Source organism: Danio aesculapii, chromosome 3 (genome assembly GCF_903798145.1).
Source record: "Danio aesculapii chromosome 3, fDanAes4.1, whole genome shotgun sequence".
Lineage (NCBI taxonomy): Eukaryota > Metazoa > Chordata > Actinopteri > Cypriniformes > Danionidae > Danio > Danio aesculapii.
In genome coordinates this window covers 26921009-26943683 of record NC_079437.1, presented here as the reverse complement: position 1 = coordinate 26943683, position 22675 = coordinate 26921009, and the positions used below count along the sequence as shown (strand labels likewise).

Below are 22675 nucleotides of genomic sequence, written 5' to 3'. Positions count from 1 at the left end.
GGTTCTTTCCATGTGGGGCAATTCACATTTTTTTGACTCTTGTCATACTGTGACCCCTGTTATTAAACGACTCCACTTTTCCCATGAAGGGACCAGTTAACAGTGTATGGAACACAGTATAATATAACATGAACTAAAAAAAAACGTATTGTAAATACCATAGGCAAATTAGCACCGTTTTCGCATCTATATGTCATTATTAAATGCCACGCACATGTAGCGCCCTCTGTTGCCCTGAAGCGGTTTTATTTTTTGTAAATGTGAGGTCAGTTTTCAGGGGTCAAATCATACACTGTGCCTCAAATAAGCCTCCTAAACTGAAAGAAGATTCAGTTTTGAAGACCCCTTCACACACACACACACACACACACACACACACACACACACACACACACACACACACACACACACACACACACAAACAAAAGTATATTTTAAATATGCCATCTAAAAATCTTTACAAACACATTGAAACAAACGTGTAAAAATTGAGTTTCTTGCCCTGTTAGAGATCACTGTAAAAAGAAAAACTCCTTTCATAATAAATTATATAACCCAGCTTCAAATTAAATATTTTCTAAATACTTCTCTCTAAGCACCTGTTTAAAGTTAGAATAGACTTTTTCTTATCGCCCACCTGTTAATTTCCCATGGAGAAAGTGAGCGAGAGGTTGGTGTCTTTCCACAGTGGTAAATAAAAACTCTGCAGAATAAGTGATACTACTTTAATTCCCTGAGAGAGGGACTTGCTGAGAGGCAAATACAAAGGCTCTTTAGTGGTGCAAAAAAGGCTTTCCACCTGTTCTCACGACACAAGAGAAAAACAGAACTCAACAGCAGGTACAGCCGTCTTGTTTCATAGAAAAAAATACTAAGGAACTTGATAAATATTTACATTTATATGGTTATATATTTTTTATTTGTTAAGATTATCTGTGTCTACAAATTTATTGACCTGCACAACAAATGTTTTTACCATCCAATGCATGTCTGAATATGCCCTCTGTCTCTTTACAGCATGAAGTTTATAATTAGTCTGGGTGTGCTGCTGGCCGCTGTAAACATTGGAAGCTCATTTCTGATTGGAGCATTTAACATCAAATCCTTTGGGAACTCAAAAGTGTCTAACGCCACTCTGCTTGACATCATTACCAAAGTGAGTGATGCCCATGGGTTTCTCTTAAGAATTATAACCATAAAACAAAAATCATATGATTGTCCACACCAATGCATAACATGTATTGTGTATTATTATAAGCATGCCATTTTCATCATTAGGTTTATTTATTCAAGTCTGAACAGATTTTAATTGGTTGTTTCTATCATCCATATATGCATTTTTAACATTTTAAGTGTTTATATTATGGAATTGTACTGTGTTATCATAAATTGATTCAAGCAAAGAAAGGAGAATTGTTAAGAGTAGATATAAAGTAGTAACATAACTTTTACTCTTTTGGGTGGGAAAAGTCATAATTATGGGATAAAAACGTGCAATTTGCAGCAGAAGTCTGAATTCTGACCAAAATATATCTTGCAATTCATTGTTTTTTTTACTCTCAGAATGCTGAGTTTATCTTGTAATTCTTAACCAAGTTCAAAACTAAAATGTATTTTGAAATAGCAAGTTTTAATTCTCTTATTTCTATATATTAAAACTTGCTATTCCAAAATAGTTTAGTTTTGAATAAAAAATAAATAAATCATCAATAACCTTTTATATATTTCTATATATTTCACAATTTTGGTTAATGAATTCAAAACTGTGACTAAGGTTACACTCTTAAACAGAGGTTCTTTGTTGCTGTAGTTGTTTCTTTGAAGAAACTTTAACATCCATGGAACCTTTTCAACTCACAAAAGGTTCTTTGTAGCCCCAAATGTTTCTTTGCACTATAAAATGCGTCCACAGCATTACATTGGTATCAATTTACAGAATTTAACTGGTCTGAAACGACATAAATGTTATAATAATTTGTACATTTTTGGGTGCACTGCACCTTTATTAATTTTATATGGTTAACATGGACATATGAAATAATATAACTATCAATTTCTGCATAGATGTGTTTTTTGAACTGCTGTTGGGTTTTTCCAATTGTAAAACATTGTATAATTTAACTGACATCTACAAGACAAATTGTTTTGGCAATAAATATTTCATCTTTCTTCCTGGATTTTCTTTAATTACTGCATACGTGTGGTCATGAACCTTCTCATAGATGGTTTTACAAAAAGACGAGCTGTTAGAGGTTCTTTAAAGAACCATTAAAAATGTTGTTTCAAGTACCAATAAAGGTTATTCATAGCCCCAAAGAAAGAAACGTTCTTCAAAGAACCATTTGGTTTAAGGTTCTATGAAGAACCAAAAAAAGGTTTTTCTATGGCATTGCTGTAAACCCCCGTTTGGTTATTTGTGGCATCTTTTTTTTCTAAGAGTGTAGAATAGCAAGAGTGAGAATAGTATAGTATAGAATAGCTACACTGTAACTACTATTCTCACTCTTGCTGTTCTAACCTTAGTCACAGTTCTGAATTTACAAATCAAAATTGTGAGATAAAAAAACTTTTCTCAGGAAAAAAAAGAACTGAGAGAAAATTCTTACAATTCAGTTTTGTGTTTCAAATATATTTTAGTTCAGAATGTTCTCAGAATATATTGGTTAAAGTGTCACAATTGCATGTTTTATTTTTCGTCTCATGGCAGAAACACGATTTGAAATTCATCAGTTGGAAAAGTAAAAACAAAAACTGCTGGATATCCTCCTGTAAACAGGTCTTCGCACCCTATCGTTGAGTAACACCTGTGTGTGTTTGTTAGGTAGTGCACCGTTATGACATCATACTCATTCAAGAAGTGCGAGACAGTGACCTCTCAGCAACTTCTAAACTGATGGATAGTGTGAATCAGTAAGTTGACTTAAGTTACAGCATTTAAATTAACACAATTAAAATGTACACAATTTACACAAATACCTATATAATAATACTTTTTTCCTTGTCAGAGGTTCCTCGCCATATCAATATGACTACATTGTCAGTGAGCCCTTGGGTAGGAACACTTACAAGGAGAGATATCTCTTTGTTTACAGGTAGCATGTTGTTATATAAGACAGTATATCATTAGTGTACTAGTGTTGGTGATATCAAATAAATAGTTACTCTCAACAGGAGTGAGTCGGTGTCCGTCATAAACAGCTTCCATTATGATGATGGATGTGAACCGTGTGGAACCGACACTTTCAACAGAGAACCATTTGTGGTGATGTTCTCTTCTAAAACAGGCAGGTGGAGCTTGCAGAACATTGTGAATATTGTAGCAGTAATGCCATCAGAACATACTGTGCAGTTCTTTAATTTTGATTTTGCTTGAAAAAAATAAGTGTATTCCCTTTTTCCCTTAGATAGATAGATAGATAGATAGATAGATAGATAGATAGATAGATAGATAGATAGATAGATAGATAGATAGATAGATAGATAGATAGATAGATAGATAGACAGATACAAAAATTATATGAACAATTAGTCATGACATTATATGTTTTAATTCATTGTCACTTGTTAAACTGAGTTAATCATGTTCTAACTTAATCTTATAAGTTATGCAAGCAGTTTCAGCAGTTTTTTGACAGTGTAGATTGATAGATGCAGTCTTGGTCCATGTTAAAGACTCAAACTGTATACAGACATCAAACTAAATTGTATTATTTTCTGAAATCAAAAGGTATAAATTAATCAAAGTAATTTACTGCTCACGTTGTGATGCTAAACAACATTCTGATTAGCCTTTTTTTCAGCCTCAGCAAAGAAAGAAGGAAAAAAAAAAATCTTTATTTAAAAGATAAATATGTACATTAAATACTGAAGAAAAAAACTGAAAGAGAGAAAGCACTAAAACTATTTTTGTTTTTCTAGCTGTCCGAGACTTCGCTCTTATTCCCCAACACACTTCCCCAGAAGTCGCCGTGCAGGAAATTGATGCCCTGCATGATGTTGTTTTGGACACTAGACAGCGTCTAAACACAAATGTAACTATCATAGATCATAATGTGCCAACTAGTCTGGTTAACACAGAACATTCCAACTAATTTACATTCAGTGGAGATCAAAATTTGCTTACATTCCTCAATTTTGAGGCCACAGATTAGTTCTACTTGCAGTAGGGCTAAAAGAGCAGTTGTCATAAGCATGTATTCTCAATCACAGTATAAAAAAATGAAATGATTTATTTAATATCTGTGATAATTCAAAATAAGAGAACTCTTTCAGATTTATTCCAGATATTGATCAATCTGAACCCAGTGGTAATTTCCTTAATTATTAGCCTGATCTCACAAGAAAACACAATTATATGCTAATTTTAGCTAATTCCTACAAATTAATACAATGGGCTATAAGCACAGCTAGTGTTTTTCAGTCAATGATCAACTTCCGGAGAAAGCTTTATGTGACTATTTTCAATTTCACAAGGTTTCTTTAATTAATATATAATCAGTTAAATAGACGGAAGCATCCATTTGGTTGTTAAAGCGTAAAAAGAGACGAAAGACTGTTTAAACGCAGGTGCCGTCATAAGCCACAGGTCAGCGCAAAAATTCCATTGAAAATACTGGGGTAAAATTAATTTCCATATTTTAAAGACATGGCGCAGAAAAATATAACTTAATACAGTGCTTTCGTCTGATACCCACTTTATTTTGTATCTCAGCCAGGCAGTGATGATTACTGTTTTGTTTTTTTAAAGAATTCAGATCTTTAACATGTCAGTTTTGTATGGGATGACAATTCACCGGAAGCCAGCCCTGATTGAAATTTAAAGTCTGTGTGCATATACCTCATTTACTTTGTTTGAAAAGAATTTTTGAAAGGAGACCTCCTCCAAACCCCACCCCTAAACCCAACCGCCATTGAAGGATGAGTAAACCTTACTAAAATGTATGATTGAGATCGTACAAATTCATCTGTATCAGTCGCTACGTTACAATTGTTATGTATACTTGTTACAAATTGCAGCAAGTTTACTTGGTAGCCAAACTTTTCAGTTTCACTGACTTTGGTTGAGCTGGTTGTGCCTTTAACACAACATGGTGAAAGCTCTCCCAATTGGACTCCTTCGGGGCTATATCAACATACTTGCTCCAGATTGAGACTAAAAGGAGTTGTGAGACTTTCAGCTAAAACAAGAGACGTCGGTTACTCCAAATCTGTAATTTCTAACATACAGCATCTCCACAATATCTCTAACTCACTCGAATCCCCCTCAAAAGGCTAATCGTCCACGAAAGACAAATGCACGGGCGGACAGGATAATATGGAGAATCTCAGTAGCTTTCCATTTCTACTTAGCGAAGCACTAAATAGGGTAAAGATCTGATATGGCATACAGTGTCTCCACATTTAAAAGAATTTGGACTGCAAACTTGCATTTTGCAAACCTCTCATCAGCAGAAAGAATCAAAAGGTTGATAATATACAATGTGATCTAGGTGACGTTTTAAATGTCATTTCAGAACATCATGCTTTTAGGAGACTTCAATGCTGGCTGCAGGTACGTTTCCAATTCAGCTTTGTCCAACATACGGCTCCGCACTGACCAGAGTTACACCTGGCTCATCCCGGACAGTGCGGACACCACCATCACACATACCAACTGTCCTTATGACAGGTAGGAAACACATCACAAGCTATTTAGCTGGATAAAATGATCATGTGCCATGTAATGACCCACAAATTTCTTGATAATTTGATATCATATCAATTTGATAAAAGGATCGTGGCGACTCCTGACATTATGAAAGGAGTGTCTCCAGGATCAGCGCAGGTCTTTGACTTCATGGAGGCTCATGGATTGAGCCAGGATTGGGTAAGGACAGGTTTAGCCTCATTATTTGAGGCATTAGTCTGTCGAGTTGTGTTTTTGTCTGTCTGAAGCTTTCATGTCTCTTTCACAGGCCCTGGCAGTAAGCGATCACTTTCCAGTTGAGGTCAAGCTCATGTGAAATTCCTCAAGGTTTTGTTTGCTTGCTGCAGATTTACAGTGAGTGACATGTAATGCTGAGATACACTTACTAAAAAATAAAAAATAAATCCTCTTTCAATGAATAATTGTAAAAGAAATAAATTGTGCAAATGAATATAATTACTGATGTGCTGCTGAAGAAACATTTACAACCCCAAATTAGAAAACGTTGGGACAGTATGCAAAACGTAAATAAAAAAAAGAAAGTGATTTCTAAATTTACTTTGAATTGTATTTGTATTTGAATTGTAATTATTTAATGTTTATTTAACGTGTTCAAATAAACATGTATTCCAGTTTTGGTTCTTGCAACACATTTCACAAAAAATTGGAACAGTAAAGCATTTGCCACTTTGTAATGTTGCCATTTATATCACTTGAAAGACGTTTAGGGACTGAAGACACCAAGTGAAGTGTTTCAGGTCTAATTTTGTTTCATTCTTCATGCAAACAAGTCTTGACAGAATGGGGTCTTTGTCATTGCATTTGGCAGTTCAATATGCACCCCACATTCTCCATTGGAGACAGATCGGGACTGCAGACAGGCCAGTCAAGTACATGTACCCTCTTTCTCCGCAGCCAGGACTTTCGAATGTGTGCAGAATGTGGTTTTGCATTGTCTTGTTGAAATATGCATAGGTGTCCCTGAAAAAGAAGGATGCATGTTGTGCTCCAAAATCTCTATGTACTTTCAGCATTAATAGTGCCATCACGGACACAACCCCATACCCGGAGCACAGGCATCTATTTCTCTCAAAAAATACCTGAAATGCTGATTTATCTGACCACAGTACATGTTTCCACTTTGTGATGGTCCATCTCAGATGCCCAGAGAAGTCGACAGCACTTCTGGACACTGTTAACAAAGGGCTCCCTTTTGGCACAGTAAAGTTTTAACTGGCATATTTTGTGTTCATGCTGTCTGCAATGAAATGCAAGTCAAAAATAAATTTGGAAATCACTACTTTCTTTTTTTTATTTGCATTTTCCATACTGTGCCAACTTTTTCTGATTTTGGTTTGTACTATTACTGGATTTTATTTGATGAACAGAAATTTAAAAAGAACAGGATTTTTCTGAAAATACATTTGCAACATTATGCACTACTGTTTAAAAGTCTGAGGTCGTCAAGAGTAAAAAAAATTTATTAAATTCATATTAGAAGACTAGAGTAATGATGCTGAAAATGCAGCTTTGACGTACCAGAAATGAACTGCATTTTAAAGCATACCACAATCAGAAAGTAACTTTATCTAAAAAATACTTCATAATAATATTATCATTATTGATATCTTTGTATTTTTGTTTGGACCAAATAGACAATCAATGTGAAAAGAGACTTCTTTAAAAAAAGATTTAACAACTTTAGTAGAAGGGAATGTCGTTAAAAAACAATTAGCACATTTTCTATTACTTTGCATACAGTATTTATTAAGACTTATTTTATTTATTTAGATTAATTTAGACTATAAAAAATACACAATTTTATGCTGTTTTAATATAACTAGTTATGGCAAGAACAATAAAAGATTACAATAATTTTAAAAAATGATAAACAGTTAACTGACCTAAATCATACACAGTTCAAGTTTTAATCTAAAATCTTGTGTAATATAAAAATTCAAAGACAAATGCCTGTCAATTGCCCACATACTAATATGATCCAATTTTTGTTTTAAAAGTTTTTATTTACAGTACAAACAAATAAAGTAATCCTCCATCAACAAACCAAGAGGACAATGTGTTATACAGTGACGCTGCTATACTACATGTAAGGCAACATCAACAACAGGCACATGTTCAGGTCCTCAAGACCTCCTCTTCTTCAGCATCGCCATGTACATGCCAAGAGATTTCTGGATGGAGTCTTTGGTGATGAAAGTGACAAAGTTTGTGATGTCGGCTTCTCTGTTTGCAAGAAGTTTGTCCACGGTGGGTTTTCTCATCATAGACTTGCTTATCTGACGGGCGTGATCTGTGGGTTAAAAAAACAAAACAAAACAAAAAAATACCATGTACATGATCAACATATAATAACTATAGATGAAATAAACGTAAGTTTTGGAGAAAATTGTTACGATTTACCTGGGATGGCCAACCATTTAGTCATGGTCTCAGCTGCTGTGCTGAGAACTTTATCCTCAGGAACAAGCTCATCCACCAAACCAATCTTCAGGGCGTTTGGAGTATTGTACAGTAAACCCAACTGAAGACCCTTCTCAGTTTCTCTATGACCCACAACATTTGACATGGTGTCCTTAAACCTGATTCACAAAATCTCTTTAGTACCTTCGTTTAGTACCATCTTCATTTGATCCTAAATGGACGAGTCAGTAGTAAATCTAAAGTATGATTTTAGCCCCGATTTTGACTGGCCGACAAATGCCTGAAATCACAGGCAAATTGTTGCATGTTCACGTGAGTTAATCACAGAGTAAGAGTATAACCTATCAAAGACATGATCTGAGAGAATTGCAGAGGAGTTGCTGACGCCAGTCAGATATTTGGCATGCTAAATATCTGGACCTTTCGGTGATTCAAATCCTGTGTGAAAATAACATTGACGATTACCTACAACCAATGAGAGAGCAGCATCCACTAGTATGGGTATCTGCAGGCCAGCGGGAGGTTGGGGCAGAAGTTTTAAAAGGTTAATTTTTAGTTTATTTGGACCCAAGAAATGGAGGAAAAACTAAATTGGGCAGGAGCACCCGTGTCTGTTTGGCGTGTCATCTGAGCAATATCACAACCGGGACGATAAAGAAAAAAGTTGAGGAGAAATGGCTAATTCCCTTCAAAAGCCAGGTGAGCAAAATAAGTCCATTCTCTACCACAATAAAGACTTTTTTCTCATTACTGTATGTAGTTAATAACAAAATCTATACTACGTGACCTCACATTGCTTCCATGTCACTTCTTGCATGTGTTTGGTTGTGAGATGTAGTTTGGACAAAGTTGTCGGTGATTCTTCCTATTGTAAAGTCATGCAGTGTGAAAGCCCTTGTCGCCGATCCATATTGCAGTGTAAATGCAGCAGAAATGAAATGCTACCCCAGACAGCCATGCAGTGTGAAAACATCTGTGACTTGACTACTTTGAAAATCCTGCAGTCTGACTCCTAAATAAGACTCCTAAACTTTTGCTCTAAGAGTATTTCACAAAGAATTTTAGAGCTAAAATTAGCTTTTAAATAAGTGAAACTGATTAGAAGGAATGAAGAGGTCACCTGAGCAACTATAATACCAAACCACAAATGATCTTAAAATCGCTTTTAAAAAGTTATGCCGGTAATCTGCTATGGAAAGAAAAAAATACATTTTAAAAGCATTCGACCATAATGAGTTTTCTACAAGTTATTCAATTGTAGAGGTACTCCCATATGGTAAGAGATATGTTTTCATAGATATTTTTACATTTCAAAAAACACAAATATATGATCTTTTAATACAAATTTTGGCAGCACGGTGGCGCAGTGGGTAGTACGTTCGCCTCACAGCAAGAAGATTGCTGGTTTGAGCCTCAGCTGGGTCAGTTTGCATGTTCTCCCCGCGATCACGTGAGTTTCCTCCGGGTGCTCCGGTTTCCCCCACAAGTCCAAAGATATGCTGTATAGGTGAATTGGGTAAGGTAAATTGTCCGTAATGTATGAGTGTGTATGGATGTATCCCAGTGATGGGTTGCAGCTGGAAGGGCATCCGCTGTGTAAAACATATGCTGGATAAGTTAGCGATTCATTCCACTGTGGCGACCTCAGATTAATAAAGGGACTAAGCCGAAAATAAAATGAATGAATGAATCAAATACAAATTGCCATGTTAATGTATTTTTTAAAATATATATACATGAAAATATGAAAGGAAAAAAAACGAGTGGAGGAAATTACATTGAGGAGGTCTACAACATTAAAAGCAAAAAACATACTTTTTTAGAATGCAATTCTTCCCTCAGCCTGCATTTTAAAATCTTTGAATATGGCAACATACTATTGTACTCTATACAGTTATTAATAAATCTCTGTTAGAGACCCCTCTTCTCCCCATCTCTGTGCATAAATAGTAGTCATGCTGACATCATCCATAGCAACAAGGTCAACCCTGCCTTTACTCTTAGCTTAAGACTTCTCTCTAGTTTGCCTCAGCATCTTCGTGAACTGGTTAAGAGAAAACTCTTAGCTAACGACTCTTAGTGGAAAACTCTTAGTGGAAAAATAAAATGTTTTGTGAAAATGTGCAAAGATCTCTAGATCAAATAAAAGGCCTCTGTACATGTTCATACTAATTTTAAATTATACAAGAACAGTGTAAACATACACATTATAATAAGCTTTTACATGCCAAGTTTATACTAATTGATGGCACTCTGAAGATATGATAAGGTATGAAGGCCTTTACATTTTACGAACATACATTTAAGCCTCTATTTATCAGATGAAAATTCAGTTTGGTTTTTGACCGATTTAGGAGCTTACCATTAGTCCAATTACAAACAAATTATTTGGGTAAGCATGGCTCATACTTAACTGTAAAAATTAATAATACTCACCAAAAGGGTGCAACTATACCAAGTTGTGTTTCATTGAGACCAATGCTATAGCGAGGGTTATCAGCCATGATCCTGTAGTCACAACACATAGCCAACAAACAGCCACCTGCAGGACTGTTACCCTAAAAAATAAATGTTCAAAATCATTCATTCACAAATACAACTTCTGTTTTGTGCCTTTTTTTTCCTTTTTCTTTTTTTTTTAATCACACTTCAAATCTTCATGTTATGCATAATGTTAGGCTAAATTTTAGTGCCATTATATTCCTTTCCAGCTTTTCAACCAGCAATGACTTTTGAATCAACTGAATCAAATGCAGTCACCAGGCAGTACCCTTTAAAATACTGTTTGTGGCTGTTTTTTTTTTATTTTAGGACATGAAAATTTTGCTTTTTACTCAGTGAAAGTCAGGAAGTTTGACATTGTGCTTAGAGTGGGAACCCATTTTAAAAATTATATTTCCATTTGTAAGACGTCGATTATATTTGCAATAACTTGTAACAAATCAATCAATTTAGGAACGGAGAAAGAATTTAGGAATCAAAACAAAGCTGAATCAATACCTAGCCCAAATGTGTTCTAGAACAGCTGTGCACATGAGTACACAAGACAGCAGTACACAGTTACTCACATTGATAGCAGCGATTGTGACCTTAGAGGACCCATAAAGCTTCAGCCATGCCTCCTGGACAGCCTTCCAGAATTCAGCGCAGTGCTCTGGACTCTTTTGATACATTTCCAAAATATCAAGGCCTGCAGAAAACACCTTTGGCTGGGCCTGTAACAAAAGATAGCACTGTCAATGAAACAGACATACAAGCTTAAACCAGTTTTAACTAATGAATATGTTACGGGCAACTTACAGATGTTATGATCACACCTCTGCAGCTTCTGTCCAGCTCAAGCTTTTCCAAATTAATAGCAAACTCAGTCAAAAAGTCGAGACTGAGACTGTTGACTGGAGGACTTTGAAATTGAAGTACAGCAACGCCTGTGAGAAGATTACATTACTATGACTTTTTGTCAATTGTTTTTTTTGTGTGTGTGTAGTTTGTGTGTAGTTGTAGGCCCAATCCCAATTCTATTTGTGTACCCGTTCCCTTCCCATTAGCCCTTTAAACTGAGTGTGAGTGGGAAGGGCTTTAAAATTTACCCCAAGAAATGGGACAGCACTACAGCACCTGCACACACCATCATACGTCATCGCGATCTCTTGCTTCATATGAGATCAGACGATTCCGACTGCTGTAGTTACTCCACTTGTGTTATTTTTTGGTATTTATCTTCAGGAAATCACTGAAGGCAGCGATTTCATGTTATCATAATGATCTAATGTGGTAATAAGATCGTAACTGTACTGTGCATTTACACAGTGGCCATATTCATCAATGTAAACACACAAACAACAACATTACATTATAGCAGTGTAAAAAAGTCATTCCCAGCCACTAGACTTTTCTGACACGATATTCGAGCGTCATTGAGTGTAAAGGAGTTATTATTATGAATTAGAGATAGCGAAATTTAAAGATTTTTATTTTAGAGGGTTTTTTTTAAAGCATGACGGTAAAACATGATCGTGGTTATGAATATATTAAAACATATGCTTGTTTGTTGTAAAAAAAATCGTAATAAATGACAAAAATTTACTTCCGGGTGCTGTTATCCTGCCGTTGTGGCTGGTGTATTCTGGGAAATTTTCTCACCCCTTGGTTTCGAGAGTGGTCCTGAAAAAAATCTCTTTCAGGGGCTATCTACCCCTTCCCCTTAGCCCTACGCCTTCAAACTAAAGAGAATTGGGACACCCCTACCCTTTCACGGGAATGCACAAAACGAGGGGTAGGGGTAAGGGGAAGGGCTAAGGGGTATAATAAAAGTAATATTACTTATTATTACTTGGGGTTAGGGTTAAGGGTAGAGTAATATGCTCAGAGATGTATTGTAACGAAGTAGTTCACTACTGTACTTAAGTACTAAAAGGCTGTACTCTACTGGAGTATTGTTTTTTTTTTCTCCTACTTCCACTTTTACTTCAGTACATATTTTCGATGAGTTTTATACTTTTACTCCAATAGATTTTTATGTGCTGCATCGTTACTCGTTACTAGGGGTGTCCAAATTATTGATATCGGTTCAGTAAAAGATCATAACCAGTTATTACGTACTGACGTCATTTATCTCCTACGCGTGATGTCGCAGTAGAATACTATGGCGAAGGAGGCTAGGGTGAGTAAATAACGCTCTTACTACTTAAAAGGTAGATAATTGTGCACAATTAAACTGCTTGAGAGTTTGCTGGATGTGGACAGTCTTTCATTGACAACTAAGACGGCACAGCACATGACCGGCTATTTCACTACCAAGGAGAAATACTGTAAAACTCCATTTTTACCTCTCTCTCTCTCGACATTTGACCTGCTGGCCTGTTTGTGAGGTAACTTTTCCTCTCCTCTCCTCTTGGCTGTTAAAGCAATACTTGCGAATCCTGACATGAGCATGGCTGTGGTGCGAGTTTTCCCCACTGTGTCTATTATGAATTACCTGTGATAACCGCGTATTATGCGCATATAGACTGTAACCGCGGCTGTTCTTCCTGCATCACTCATCGTTGAACACCGCTTTTATTTCTAAAGCCAATCGCAGCCCTTTCTGTTGAGCATGTGAAGACAATGACCAATCATAGGGGTTTAAGAATTCGCTTGTCAACGCTCAAAAAGCGGGATAATATTTACATTAGTTTATTTGCTATAAATGCTCATCCTGTCTTCTGTGCATGTGTTGGAGTTTTGTTTGATACATTCGGAAAGAGTGCTTTCATTGAGCAGGTCAAATTAAGGGTACAGTTCATACACTGTATCTTACTGCTGTATAAAAGAACAGAATTGTATTACAAATAATATAAAAATATATTTATAGATTTTAATTTTAAAAAAATTGTGTTGTGAAGAAAAAACTAATTGTGTATGGAAAGCATCGTCAATGCACCGAAGTATCGAAATGAACCGAATCGATGGCATGATAATCGTAACCTGACCAAACCGTGAGACCAGTGTAGATTCACAGCCCTACTCCTTACAATTATAGACCTTTTTCTTAGCTTCTGCATGGAGGGCACCATAGCGACCAGCGTCTTCTGGTAGAATGTTTAGAACTTCCGTTTACAACCGGTAATTTGCGCTCCGAAAATAGGTTTCAATAGCATTTTGAGTGGATTACTGAGTGCTTTTGTGACACACAACTTTGAAAGGTGTGTGTTAAAGCTGTTAAAATCTGTCAAATTCGTGGTTCAAGCGCAAGAGAAAAATGCTATCCTAGTTCATATAAATTGTAAACTGTATTTCTTTTTATTCTGCTTAATCACATGCCCCAAAAAGAGATATTTAAAATAAGCAAAACAACATGATGTCTTTTGACTGCTTTCTTTAATAACTACATTACACAATACTTGTACTTTTACTTTCAGTATTTGAGTAGTAAATTGACATAAACTACATGCAATACTTAAGTACAAAAAATGTTGAATACTTTAGTACTTCCACTTAAGTATGGTGCCTGAAGAGCACTTCAACTTCTACTCAAGTCACTTTTTTGGTAGAACACTTGTACTTTTACTTACGTCTGGGTCTCTAGTACTTTGTACATCTCTGAATATGCTGGTGTTTAACTGCATTGCTTTAATGCACTCCTGCATATACTCTGTAGTCTGCCTACTTCATTACAGTGGCAGGCGTTTCTTTCCTTCTTGCTTTGAATGCAGTCGACCAATCACAACGGAATGAGTCATCGGACCAATAACCACAGAATAACATCATGTTATTCATGAGGGGCTTGGAACAAATGAATCGCTGAACAAATCAAATGGGAGTTGTTGGGATAATTCGATTAAAAATAAATGCATATTAGAAGACAATAAAAGTGTTTTTTGTCTTTGCATGCATATAAGCCTGTTGTTGGAGACCCCCAAAACCAAAATATAACCCATTATAATGCAAAATAGGGGCTCTTTAAATGGACAGTTTACCCAAAAATGTAATCAGTATTTACTTAGCCTCAAGTAGTTCCAAACCATTTTAATAGTTTATTTTATTTTCTGTTGAACGCAACAGAAGATATTTTGAAGACAGCTGAAATACTGGAACCATTAACATCCATACTGGGACAAACATATAGCATGGTAAGTCAATGTTTAAAGGTTTCCAGCCTTTCATTAAAATATCATATTTTGCATTTCACAGCAAAAAGAATAGTCAAACAGGGTTTTAACAAGTGAAAGACGAGTAAATGATGACAGAATGTTCAGTTTTGGGTGAGTTACCCCTTTAATCTTACCGTTACTACTGTCCAGGTCCACTTTAATCTTGGAAGATGTTGAATAATCGTTTTTTGACACAAGATACTGAAGAGCACAAACTCTGCCATGACTGCTGTTTCCAGAGAGCAATGATAGAAATCCTGCAAGAGAAAGCTTCTATTGTAAATGCAAAACTAAAGGTCCAGATTTATTTGACTTTGTACCCTTCTGTAAACATGTAATGTTACTCTAATACTAAAGCTGTGCCCTGAGAAGAGGACGTGGCTTTAACACAAAACAAAAATGTGAAAAGAAAACAAAAAACATAATTTTTGTGTCATGTGTCGATTGTGTTTATTTTCTACATCATATCTTACATGAACATTACAGGACGTTGATAACTGCTTTGTGCTGCTCTGACCTTTGTCCCAGTTTCTCAATGCATTACAGCGGGCACTTCATTCACATCACTGCAAAATACAATCTAGATAAAGTTTAATAAAGGACGAAGAGCACCTACCAGGGTGGGTGAACTTGGTGCAGCTCCTTAAAACAGACGACATTTCGAAAGCTGCAAAGATTTCGCTGTTGCTAAATGCAAACTTTCGTTCTACGTTTATGTGCGCGTGTTGCCAGATCTTGAAAGAAAAATCGCGTATCTGTACTACCAAATAGTTTTTAAAATAAGTGTATTTCAAAAAAAATGAGATAATAATTTTATCTGGACACTTTATTAAAAATAATTGAAACAATATTTATGCATAAAAGATGCTGAAATGCTTGGCTTAAAGTGATAAAAAAAATTTAAAAGAGGACATGGCAACACAGTGACGTCAAAATAATAACATCGTGTGGCTGGTGAGTATGTCAATCAACGAGAGAGCCAATAAGCAAATACGTACGTGACGTAGTTCATTATGATTGGGCATTTCCTTCTTGAAAGGCGGTACTTCATGTGACAGACCAAACCCCAATACAAACAGCCCCTCAACTCAAGTCAAGGAATATTAAAAAAGAAAGATATTAAAAAAAAACAGGCCACGTGTGTTTTTAACTCCTGTAGTAATTTACCCGAAAACATCTACTAAAGCCAGGGGGGTTTAATAAATATACCTATACACTTAATAAATATTTGTTTATACTGTTATGCTTTTTTATCTATCTATGCATCTATCTATCTATGCATCTATCTATCTATCAACCTATCTATATTTTGCTCCATCTTTACATATTTATTCATATTTTATCTGTTAATAAATGCTTTTTTTATGAATGTCTGAAGGCATTTTCTGCATTAGATTACAAGTATAACTACTTACCATCTTAAAATATAAATAGGATTATTAATTTATATCCTTAGTCAAGTTTCTACTAAAGTCAAGGCTCCGCTCTAATAGAACTTTTAGGAGGTATAACTCTTGAGGGTAGGTGGCACTACAGCTGTGACAAATAAACTGCATTTTATTGAACAATTGCAGAACAATGAACATTGTTAAAAATAAATTGCACATTTTTATTACCATCCATGCAGTGTTTATTATGCAATTAATTTAGACTTTATAAAATAGTCCACAACTTAAAAAAACATACACTGTTAATGTTTTAATCTAAAATCTTGATGTGTAATTAAAATAATCATAGATAAATCCCATGACAATTACTCACATGTTAATATGATCCAATTTGGGTTTTAAACCTTTTTATTTACAGTACAAACAAACAAATAATCTCCGTCAACAAACAAAGAGGATAATGTGTTATACAGTGACGTTTCTGCACTAGATATAAGGCTGTTTCAACAACAGGCACATGTTCAGGTCCTCAAGACCTCCTCTTCTTCAGCATCTCCATGTACACGCCAAGAGATTTCTGGATGGAGTCTTTGGTGATGAAAGTGACAAAGTTTGTGATGTCGGCTTCTCTGTTTGCAAGAAGTTTGTCTAATGTGGGTTTTCTCATCATGGATTTGCTTATCTGACGGGCGTGATCTGTGGGTTAAAAAAAATGTACATGATCAAAATACAAATAAACATGGCTGGCAGAAATATAAAATTAGGAAAAAGTAAATTAATGTTTACCTGGGATGGCCAACCATTTAGTCATTGTCTCAGCTGCTGTGCTGAGTACTTTATCCTCAGGAACAAGCTCATCCACCAGACCAATCTTCAGGGCGTTTGGAGAATTGTGCAGTAAACCCAACTGAATACCCTTCTCCGTTTCTCTATGGCCCACAACGTTTAACATCATGTCCTTAAACCTGATTTACAAAATCTCTTTAGTACCTTCCTGCTGTTTATGAGAGGGAACACGCGCATCTGATTTCAGATTCTAAAACTTTGGTTTCCATCAGAGGTCTCAAACTCCATTCCTGCAGGGCCACAGCTCTGTAAAGTTTTGCTCCAACCCTATCAAACACAGCTGATGCAAATAATCGAGGTGTTCCTGAAGGTGAGTCCTGAACACCTTCATTAAGCTGCGGTCACACTTGACTTTTCTTCCCATAGACTTCCATTCATACGCACGCAAATGCGTCAGACTGGAAACGCAGGGTCATGCGTCAAGTTTCGCAGGCTGCTGCGGTGCAAAGTTCAAGCTTGGTGAACTCTGACCTGCGAAATCGCATCACTTGACTGCGCGAAACCAATCGAGGATCAAAACAGGACCTCTCTGGACAGAAATTTAAAACATGGAGCAACCCCTCGCTTTTTTAAATGTCTAATCATCTTGTTTAATTCCGCCCCTTTTCGCAGTGCCGTACGACAGAATTTCGCACACACAAAGCCCAGTGTGACCGCAGCTTTAGTTGGATCAGCTGTGTTTGATCAGGGTTGGAGCAAAACTGTGCAGAGCCCTCCAGGAATGGAGTTTGAGACCAATGGTTTACATGAACTGTACAATTTGCATTCTGATTTTTGTATTCGTTTACAAATACATATGCCTCAGTCAAATTTTATTCCTGTATCATGAGGCTACATACATTTCTTTCCAGTATTTATTTTTAAAATAGCAAAATTTGTATAAGTGGTCAAAAAAAATTAGCCACATTTACACTTGTTAGTTTGAGCGACTGTACGGTAATGTCAAATGCATTGTGGAGGGCATTGACATCTGGGGTGATATTTAAGAAACACGCCAGCTAAATGTAGTTCTGAACTTGATGATTAAGGGGAAAATCTTCAAAAAGATTTTATTAAAAATCATTAAAAAGGAAAAAAAGAGGGAAAAAAGGTTATTCTAAATGGATGTCAGTCCTAAATCTAAGACTTCTAAATGTCTGCTTTAAGAGTAGCTTTTAAATGAGTAAGTAAAGTAATGAACGCTAGGAGTAATGAAGAGGACACCTAAGTCACTATAAGACCAAACTAAATGAAATTATTTTAAAATCACTGTGACGTAATTTGCTATGGGAAAAAAGTAAAGCATTTGAGCGCAATGGGTTTTCAACAAATTGTTGGTTCAATTGTGGAGATATTCAAATATGCTAAGACTTAAATATTTAAACCTATTTCAAAATACATTTATGCAAATATATGTCCTATAAATACAAATTTGTATAATTGTATTTTGCATACACACACACACACACACACAGTTTTTTTGAAGTTATGTAAAAAGTGATTTGCATAATTATAATTTTTTTACTTGTAACATGGAAGTTCATGCAATGTCTGTTATTAAAAGCAAAGAACATCATTTTAGAATGCAATTTTCCCCTTAAAATCTTTGAATATGGCAACATAATACTGTGCTCTATGGCTTTATTAATCTGTACATGTTCATACTAATATATATTACACAAGAACTCTAGTAAAAGTATACATTATAATAATAAGCTTTTACATGCCAAGTTTATACCAATTAATGGAACTCTGAAGGTCTGTAAATGTTTGAAGAGCTTTACATTTTACAAACATAATTTCAAGCCTCTATTTCCCTGATCAAAATTCGATTTGATTTTTGATCTATTTTATTTAAAAATCAGTAATACTCACCAAAAAGGTGCAACCATACCAAGTTGTGTTTCATTGAGACCAATGCTATAGCGAGGGTTATCAACCATGATCCTGTAGTCACAGCACAAAGACAACAAACATCCACCAGCAGGACTGTTACCCTAAAAAATAAAGATATATTTATTCACCAATTGTTTTTGGACCTTACAAGAGTATTTTTTATAATGTGACTGACACATAATACCAATTCTCAGAAGTCAGAAATCATTCTCTATTTTATTTTTTTATTATTTGTCTTTTTTACGTATTTTATTGTCAATATTTTGACTTGTTCAAGGTGATATGAGGGCTGTCTGGCATAGAATTAAGAGTATGTCAGATATAAATAAGCCAAAGCAACATCTAACGTAATACCTATTCCAAAGAAAGAGAAATCAAACTCCCTTAATGATTTTCGGCCCATAGCCTTAACGTCCTTAGTTATGAAAGCCTTAGAGAGAGAATTTAAGTCACAACTGCTGACAGAAACTAATCATAAGTTGGATTCTTTGCAGTTTGCATTAATCGCACTAAAAGATGGGTAGATGATGCAAAAGCTCTTCCTTCTAAAAACCGTACATCAACATTTAGAGAGTAAAGGTGCTTTTGCAAGAATGCTATTTGTGGACTTCTCCTCTGCATTTAATACTGTGAATCCTTTTATTTTAGCAAAGAAACTTGTAGATGAATTTGATGTGAGTCATAGTTTGGTTTTATGGATTTTAGACTTCTTGACATGTAGGCAGCAGAGAGTCATGTTGAACGGAGTGCTTTCAGACATGCTTTTTACATCAATAGGATCTCCACAGGGTTGTGTACTGTCCTCAATTCTTTTTATATTGTACACAAATGAATGTCGTAGCACTAAGAACAACTGCCATTTAATCAAGTATGCTGACGACACAGTTTTTTTATCCTTGTTAACAAATACAGATTGTAACTACAGCGATAATCATAATGCGTTTTTTAAGTGGTGCAAAGAAGCTGAACTACAACTGAATATCACAAAAACAAAAGAGATGGTAATTGATTTTATAAAAAATGCCTTAGAAGTGAAACCAGTGTATTTTAACGGAAAACAAGTTGAAAGGGTACAGGAATATAAGTATCTTGGTACAATATTTGATACCACATTAAAGTTCCAGCAGAATTCAGAAGCTGTTGCTAAGAAAGTGCATCAGAGAATGTATGTTCTTGTTCTGTGTAGAAAAACGCATACTGAGAACTTTTTATACCACCTATATCGAGAGTTTATTAAGCTTTTCCTTTTTATGCTGGTTCTCTTCACTTTCCGTTAGAGAGAAAAATCGACAGCAAAATTTAGTCAAGACTTGCTCCAAGATTATTGGTTTACCTCTGAGGAGTCTAGCAGAGTTACATGAACAGCAAGTATTAAGGAAAACTCAAAGTGTGATAAGAGATGACTCCCATCCTCTGAAGCCTTTTTTTTGTTCTGTTGCCCTCTGGAAGAAGGTTAAGAAGCATTAAATGCTCTTCCAACAGATATAAATTTACATTTGTTCCAGAGGCAGTAAGGCTTTACAACATTACATTTTAGCAAGTTTTAAATTTACATTTCAAATACATGTGTTTTTCCAAGGTTTTTTTATTTTTTTAACTATTTATGAAGTTATACATGAAGCATGCTGGATTGTTTTTGTTTTTTTTAACACTGTTTGTAAGTGATTTGTCTGTGTTTGTTGAATCATGAAAAGCTATTACCCTAATCTAATTGCCCCTGGTGGGATTAATAAAGTTGTTAAACTGTTACAGTACTTCCATGTAAGAAACAAAGAGGTGACATTTGTTTTAATTCACCCATGGGTTCATGAAATTACAAGAGTTTAATATACAAGTCCGGAGTTTTTATATCTTTTCACACAGGTCCCCAGGAGTCATGGAATTTCTGAAATTTAAGATTTAAAAGGTCTATTACATTGAAAATTGAATTTAAAGAATTTTATTTTTTGAAGAATTTTATTTAATTTTTTACTTTTTTGTGCAAATCATGGAATGTCAGGGAATTTTGTTTGCCAGTTTTTAATTTTTCTTTCCATACTAAAATAATAATAATAATAATTTCTGTATTGTCCTTTTTTCCATTTTTTGTTAATTAAAATTGCACTGCCATTATATTTAACATTGGGCTTAGAGTAGGAACTTTTTTTTTAAAATTCATTTACCATTTGTAAGCTGTTCAGTTTTTACAATCATCAATAAAATTTGTATTAAATTCTAACAACTCAAATTTAGCAACAAAGTAAGAAATTAGGAATCAAAACAAAGCTGAATCAATACCTAGCCCAAATGTGTTCTAGAACAGCTGTGCACAAGAGTACACAAGACAACAGTACACAGTTACTCACATTGATAGCAGCGATTGTGACCTTAGCGGACACATAAAGCTTCAGCCATGCCTCCTGAAAGATCTTCCAGAATTTAGCGCAGTGCTCTGGACTCTTTTGATACATTTCCAAAATATCAAGGCCTGCAGAAAACACCTTTGGCTGGGCCTGTAACAACAACAACAACAAAAACAACACTGTCAATGAAACAGACATACAAGCACAAACCTAAGGAATATGTTACGGCCAATTTACAGATGTTATGATCACACCTCTGCAGCTTCTTTCCAGCTCAAGTTTTTCCAAATAAATGCAAAACTCAGTCAAAAAGTCGATACTGAGACTGTTGACTGGAGGACTTTGGAACTTCAGTACAGCAACACCTGTGAGAAGACTACATTACTATGACTTTTTGCCATCTCTTATTTATTAATAATTGTCTGTAGTTTTAGAGTAAAAACATAATTAATGCACATGTTGTTTTAAAGTTTACCCAAAAATGTACTTCTTATTTACCTAAGTGGTTCCAAACCACTTTATGAGTTTCCTTTTTCAGCTTCAGACAAAAGATATTTTGAAGAAAGCTGAAATCCTGTAACCATTCACATCCATACTGGGACAAACAAATACCATGGTGCGTCAACACTTAAAGGTTTCCAGCTTTCTTTAAAATATCATATTTTGTATTTTACAGCAAAAAGAATAGTCAAACAGGGTTTTAACAAGTGAAAGACGAGTAAATGATGACAGAATGTTCAGTTTTGGGTGAGTTACCCCTTAAATCTTACCGTTACTACTGTCCAGGTCCACTTTAATCTTGGAAGATGTTGAATAATCGTTTTTTGACACAAGATACTGAAGAGCACAAACTCTGCCATGACTGCTGTTTCCAGAGAGCAATGATAGAAATCCTGCAAGAGAAAGCTTCTATTTTAAATGCAAAACTAAAGGTCCAGATTTATTTGACTTTGTACTCTTCTGTAAACATGTAATGTTACTCTAATACTAAAGCTGTGCCCTGAGAAGAGGACGTGGCTTTAACACAAAGGTGAAAGAAAACAAACAATATAATTTTTGTGTCATGTGTCGATTGTGTTTATTTTCTACATCATATCTTACATGAACATTACAGGACGTTGATAACTGTTTTGTGTTGCTCTGACCTTTGTCCCAGTTTCTCAATGCATTACGTTACAATTGGTACCTCATTCAGAATAAAATGTGCAGAAATTTGCATTGTCATTGCACAATACAATCCAGCCAAAGCTCAATAAAGGACGAAGAGCACCTACCAGGGTGGGTGAACTTGGTGCAGCTCCTTAATACCGACATTTCGAAAGCTGCGGAGATTTCGCTATTGGTAAATGCAAACTTTCGTTCTGTGTTTATGTGCGCGTGTTGCCAGAAACTGAAAGAATATTCGGTTAACTGTACTACCAAATCTTTCTTAAAATAAGTGTCTTTCCACAAAATGGGACAATA

The 22675-nt window shown here is 35.3% G+C and overlaps 3 protein-coding genes across 3 annotated transcripts; 1 reads left to right on the top strand and 2 right to left on the bottom strand.

Moving 5' to 3' along the window:
- The first annotated feature begins 715 nt into the window (after positions 1-715).
- On the top strand, positions 716-6956 carry dnase1 (deoxyribonuclease I). Its single transcript, XM_056451101.1, has 9 exons — positions 716-840; positions 1018-1160; positions 2826-2910; positions 3006-3092; positions 3172-3284; positions 3919-4031; positions 5514-5668; positions 5773-5866; positions 5955-6956. Exons 2-9 carry the CDS (start codon positions 1019-1021, stop codon positions 6000-6002), a joined length of 837 nt encoding a protein of 278 aa, XP_056307076.1. The 5' UTR covers positions 716-840; position 1018; the 3' UTR covers positions 6003-6956.
- A 733-nt stretch (positions 6957-7689) lies between these two features.
- Positions 7690-15605, bottom strand: LOC130220290 (enoyl-CoA delta isomerase 1, mitochondrial-like; the record flags this gene model as incomplete). Its single annotated transcript, XM_056452665.1, has 7 exons — positions 7690-7997; positions 8108-8286; positions 10565-10686; positions 11197-11343; positions 11429-11556; positions 14895-15017; positions 15377-15605. Coding segments are annotated over 7 exons (1095 nt in total), but the record flags the coding sequence as incomplete, so codon positions are not given.
- A 923-nt stretch (positions 15606-16528) lies between these two features.
- On the bottom strand, positions 16529-22618 carry eci1 (enoyl-CoA delta isomerase 1). Its single transcript, XM_056453533.1, has 7 exons — positions 22486-22618; positions 21982-22104; positions 21449-21576; positions 21215-21361; positions 18849-18970; positions 16935-17113; positions 16529-16844 (listed from the first exon to the last, which is right to left on the bottom strand). The coding sequence occupies exons 1-7, from the start codon at positions 22523-22525 to the stop codon at positions 16678-16680; spliced, it is 906 nt and encodes a 301-aa protein (XP_056309508.1). The 5' UTR covers positions 22526-22618; the 3' UTR covers positions 16529-16677.
- Between the last annotated feature and the right edge of the window lie 57 nt (positions 22619-22675).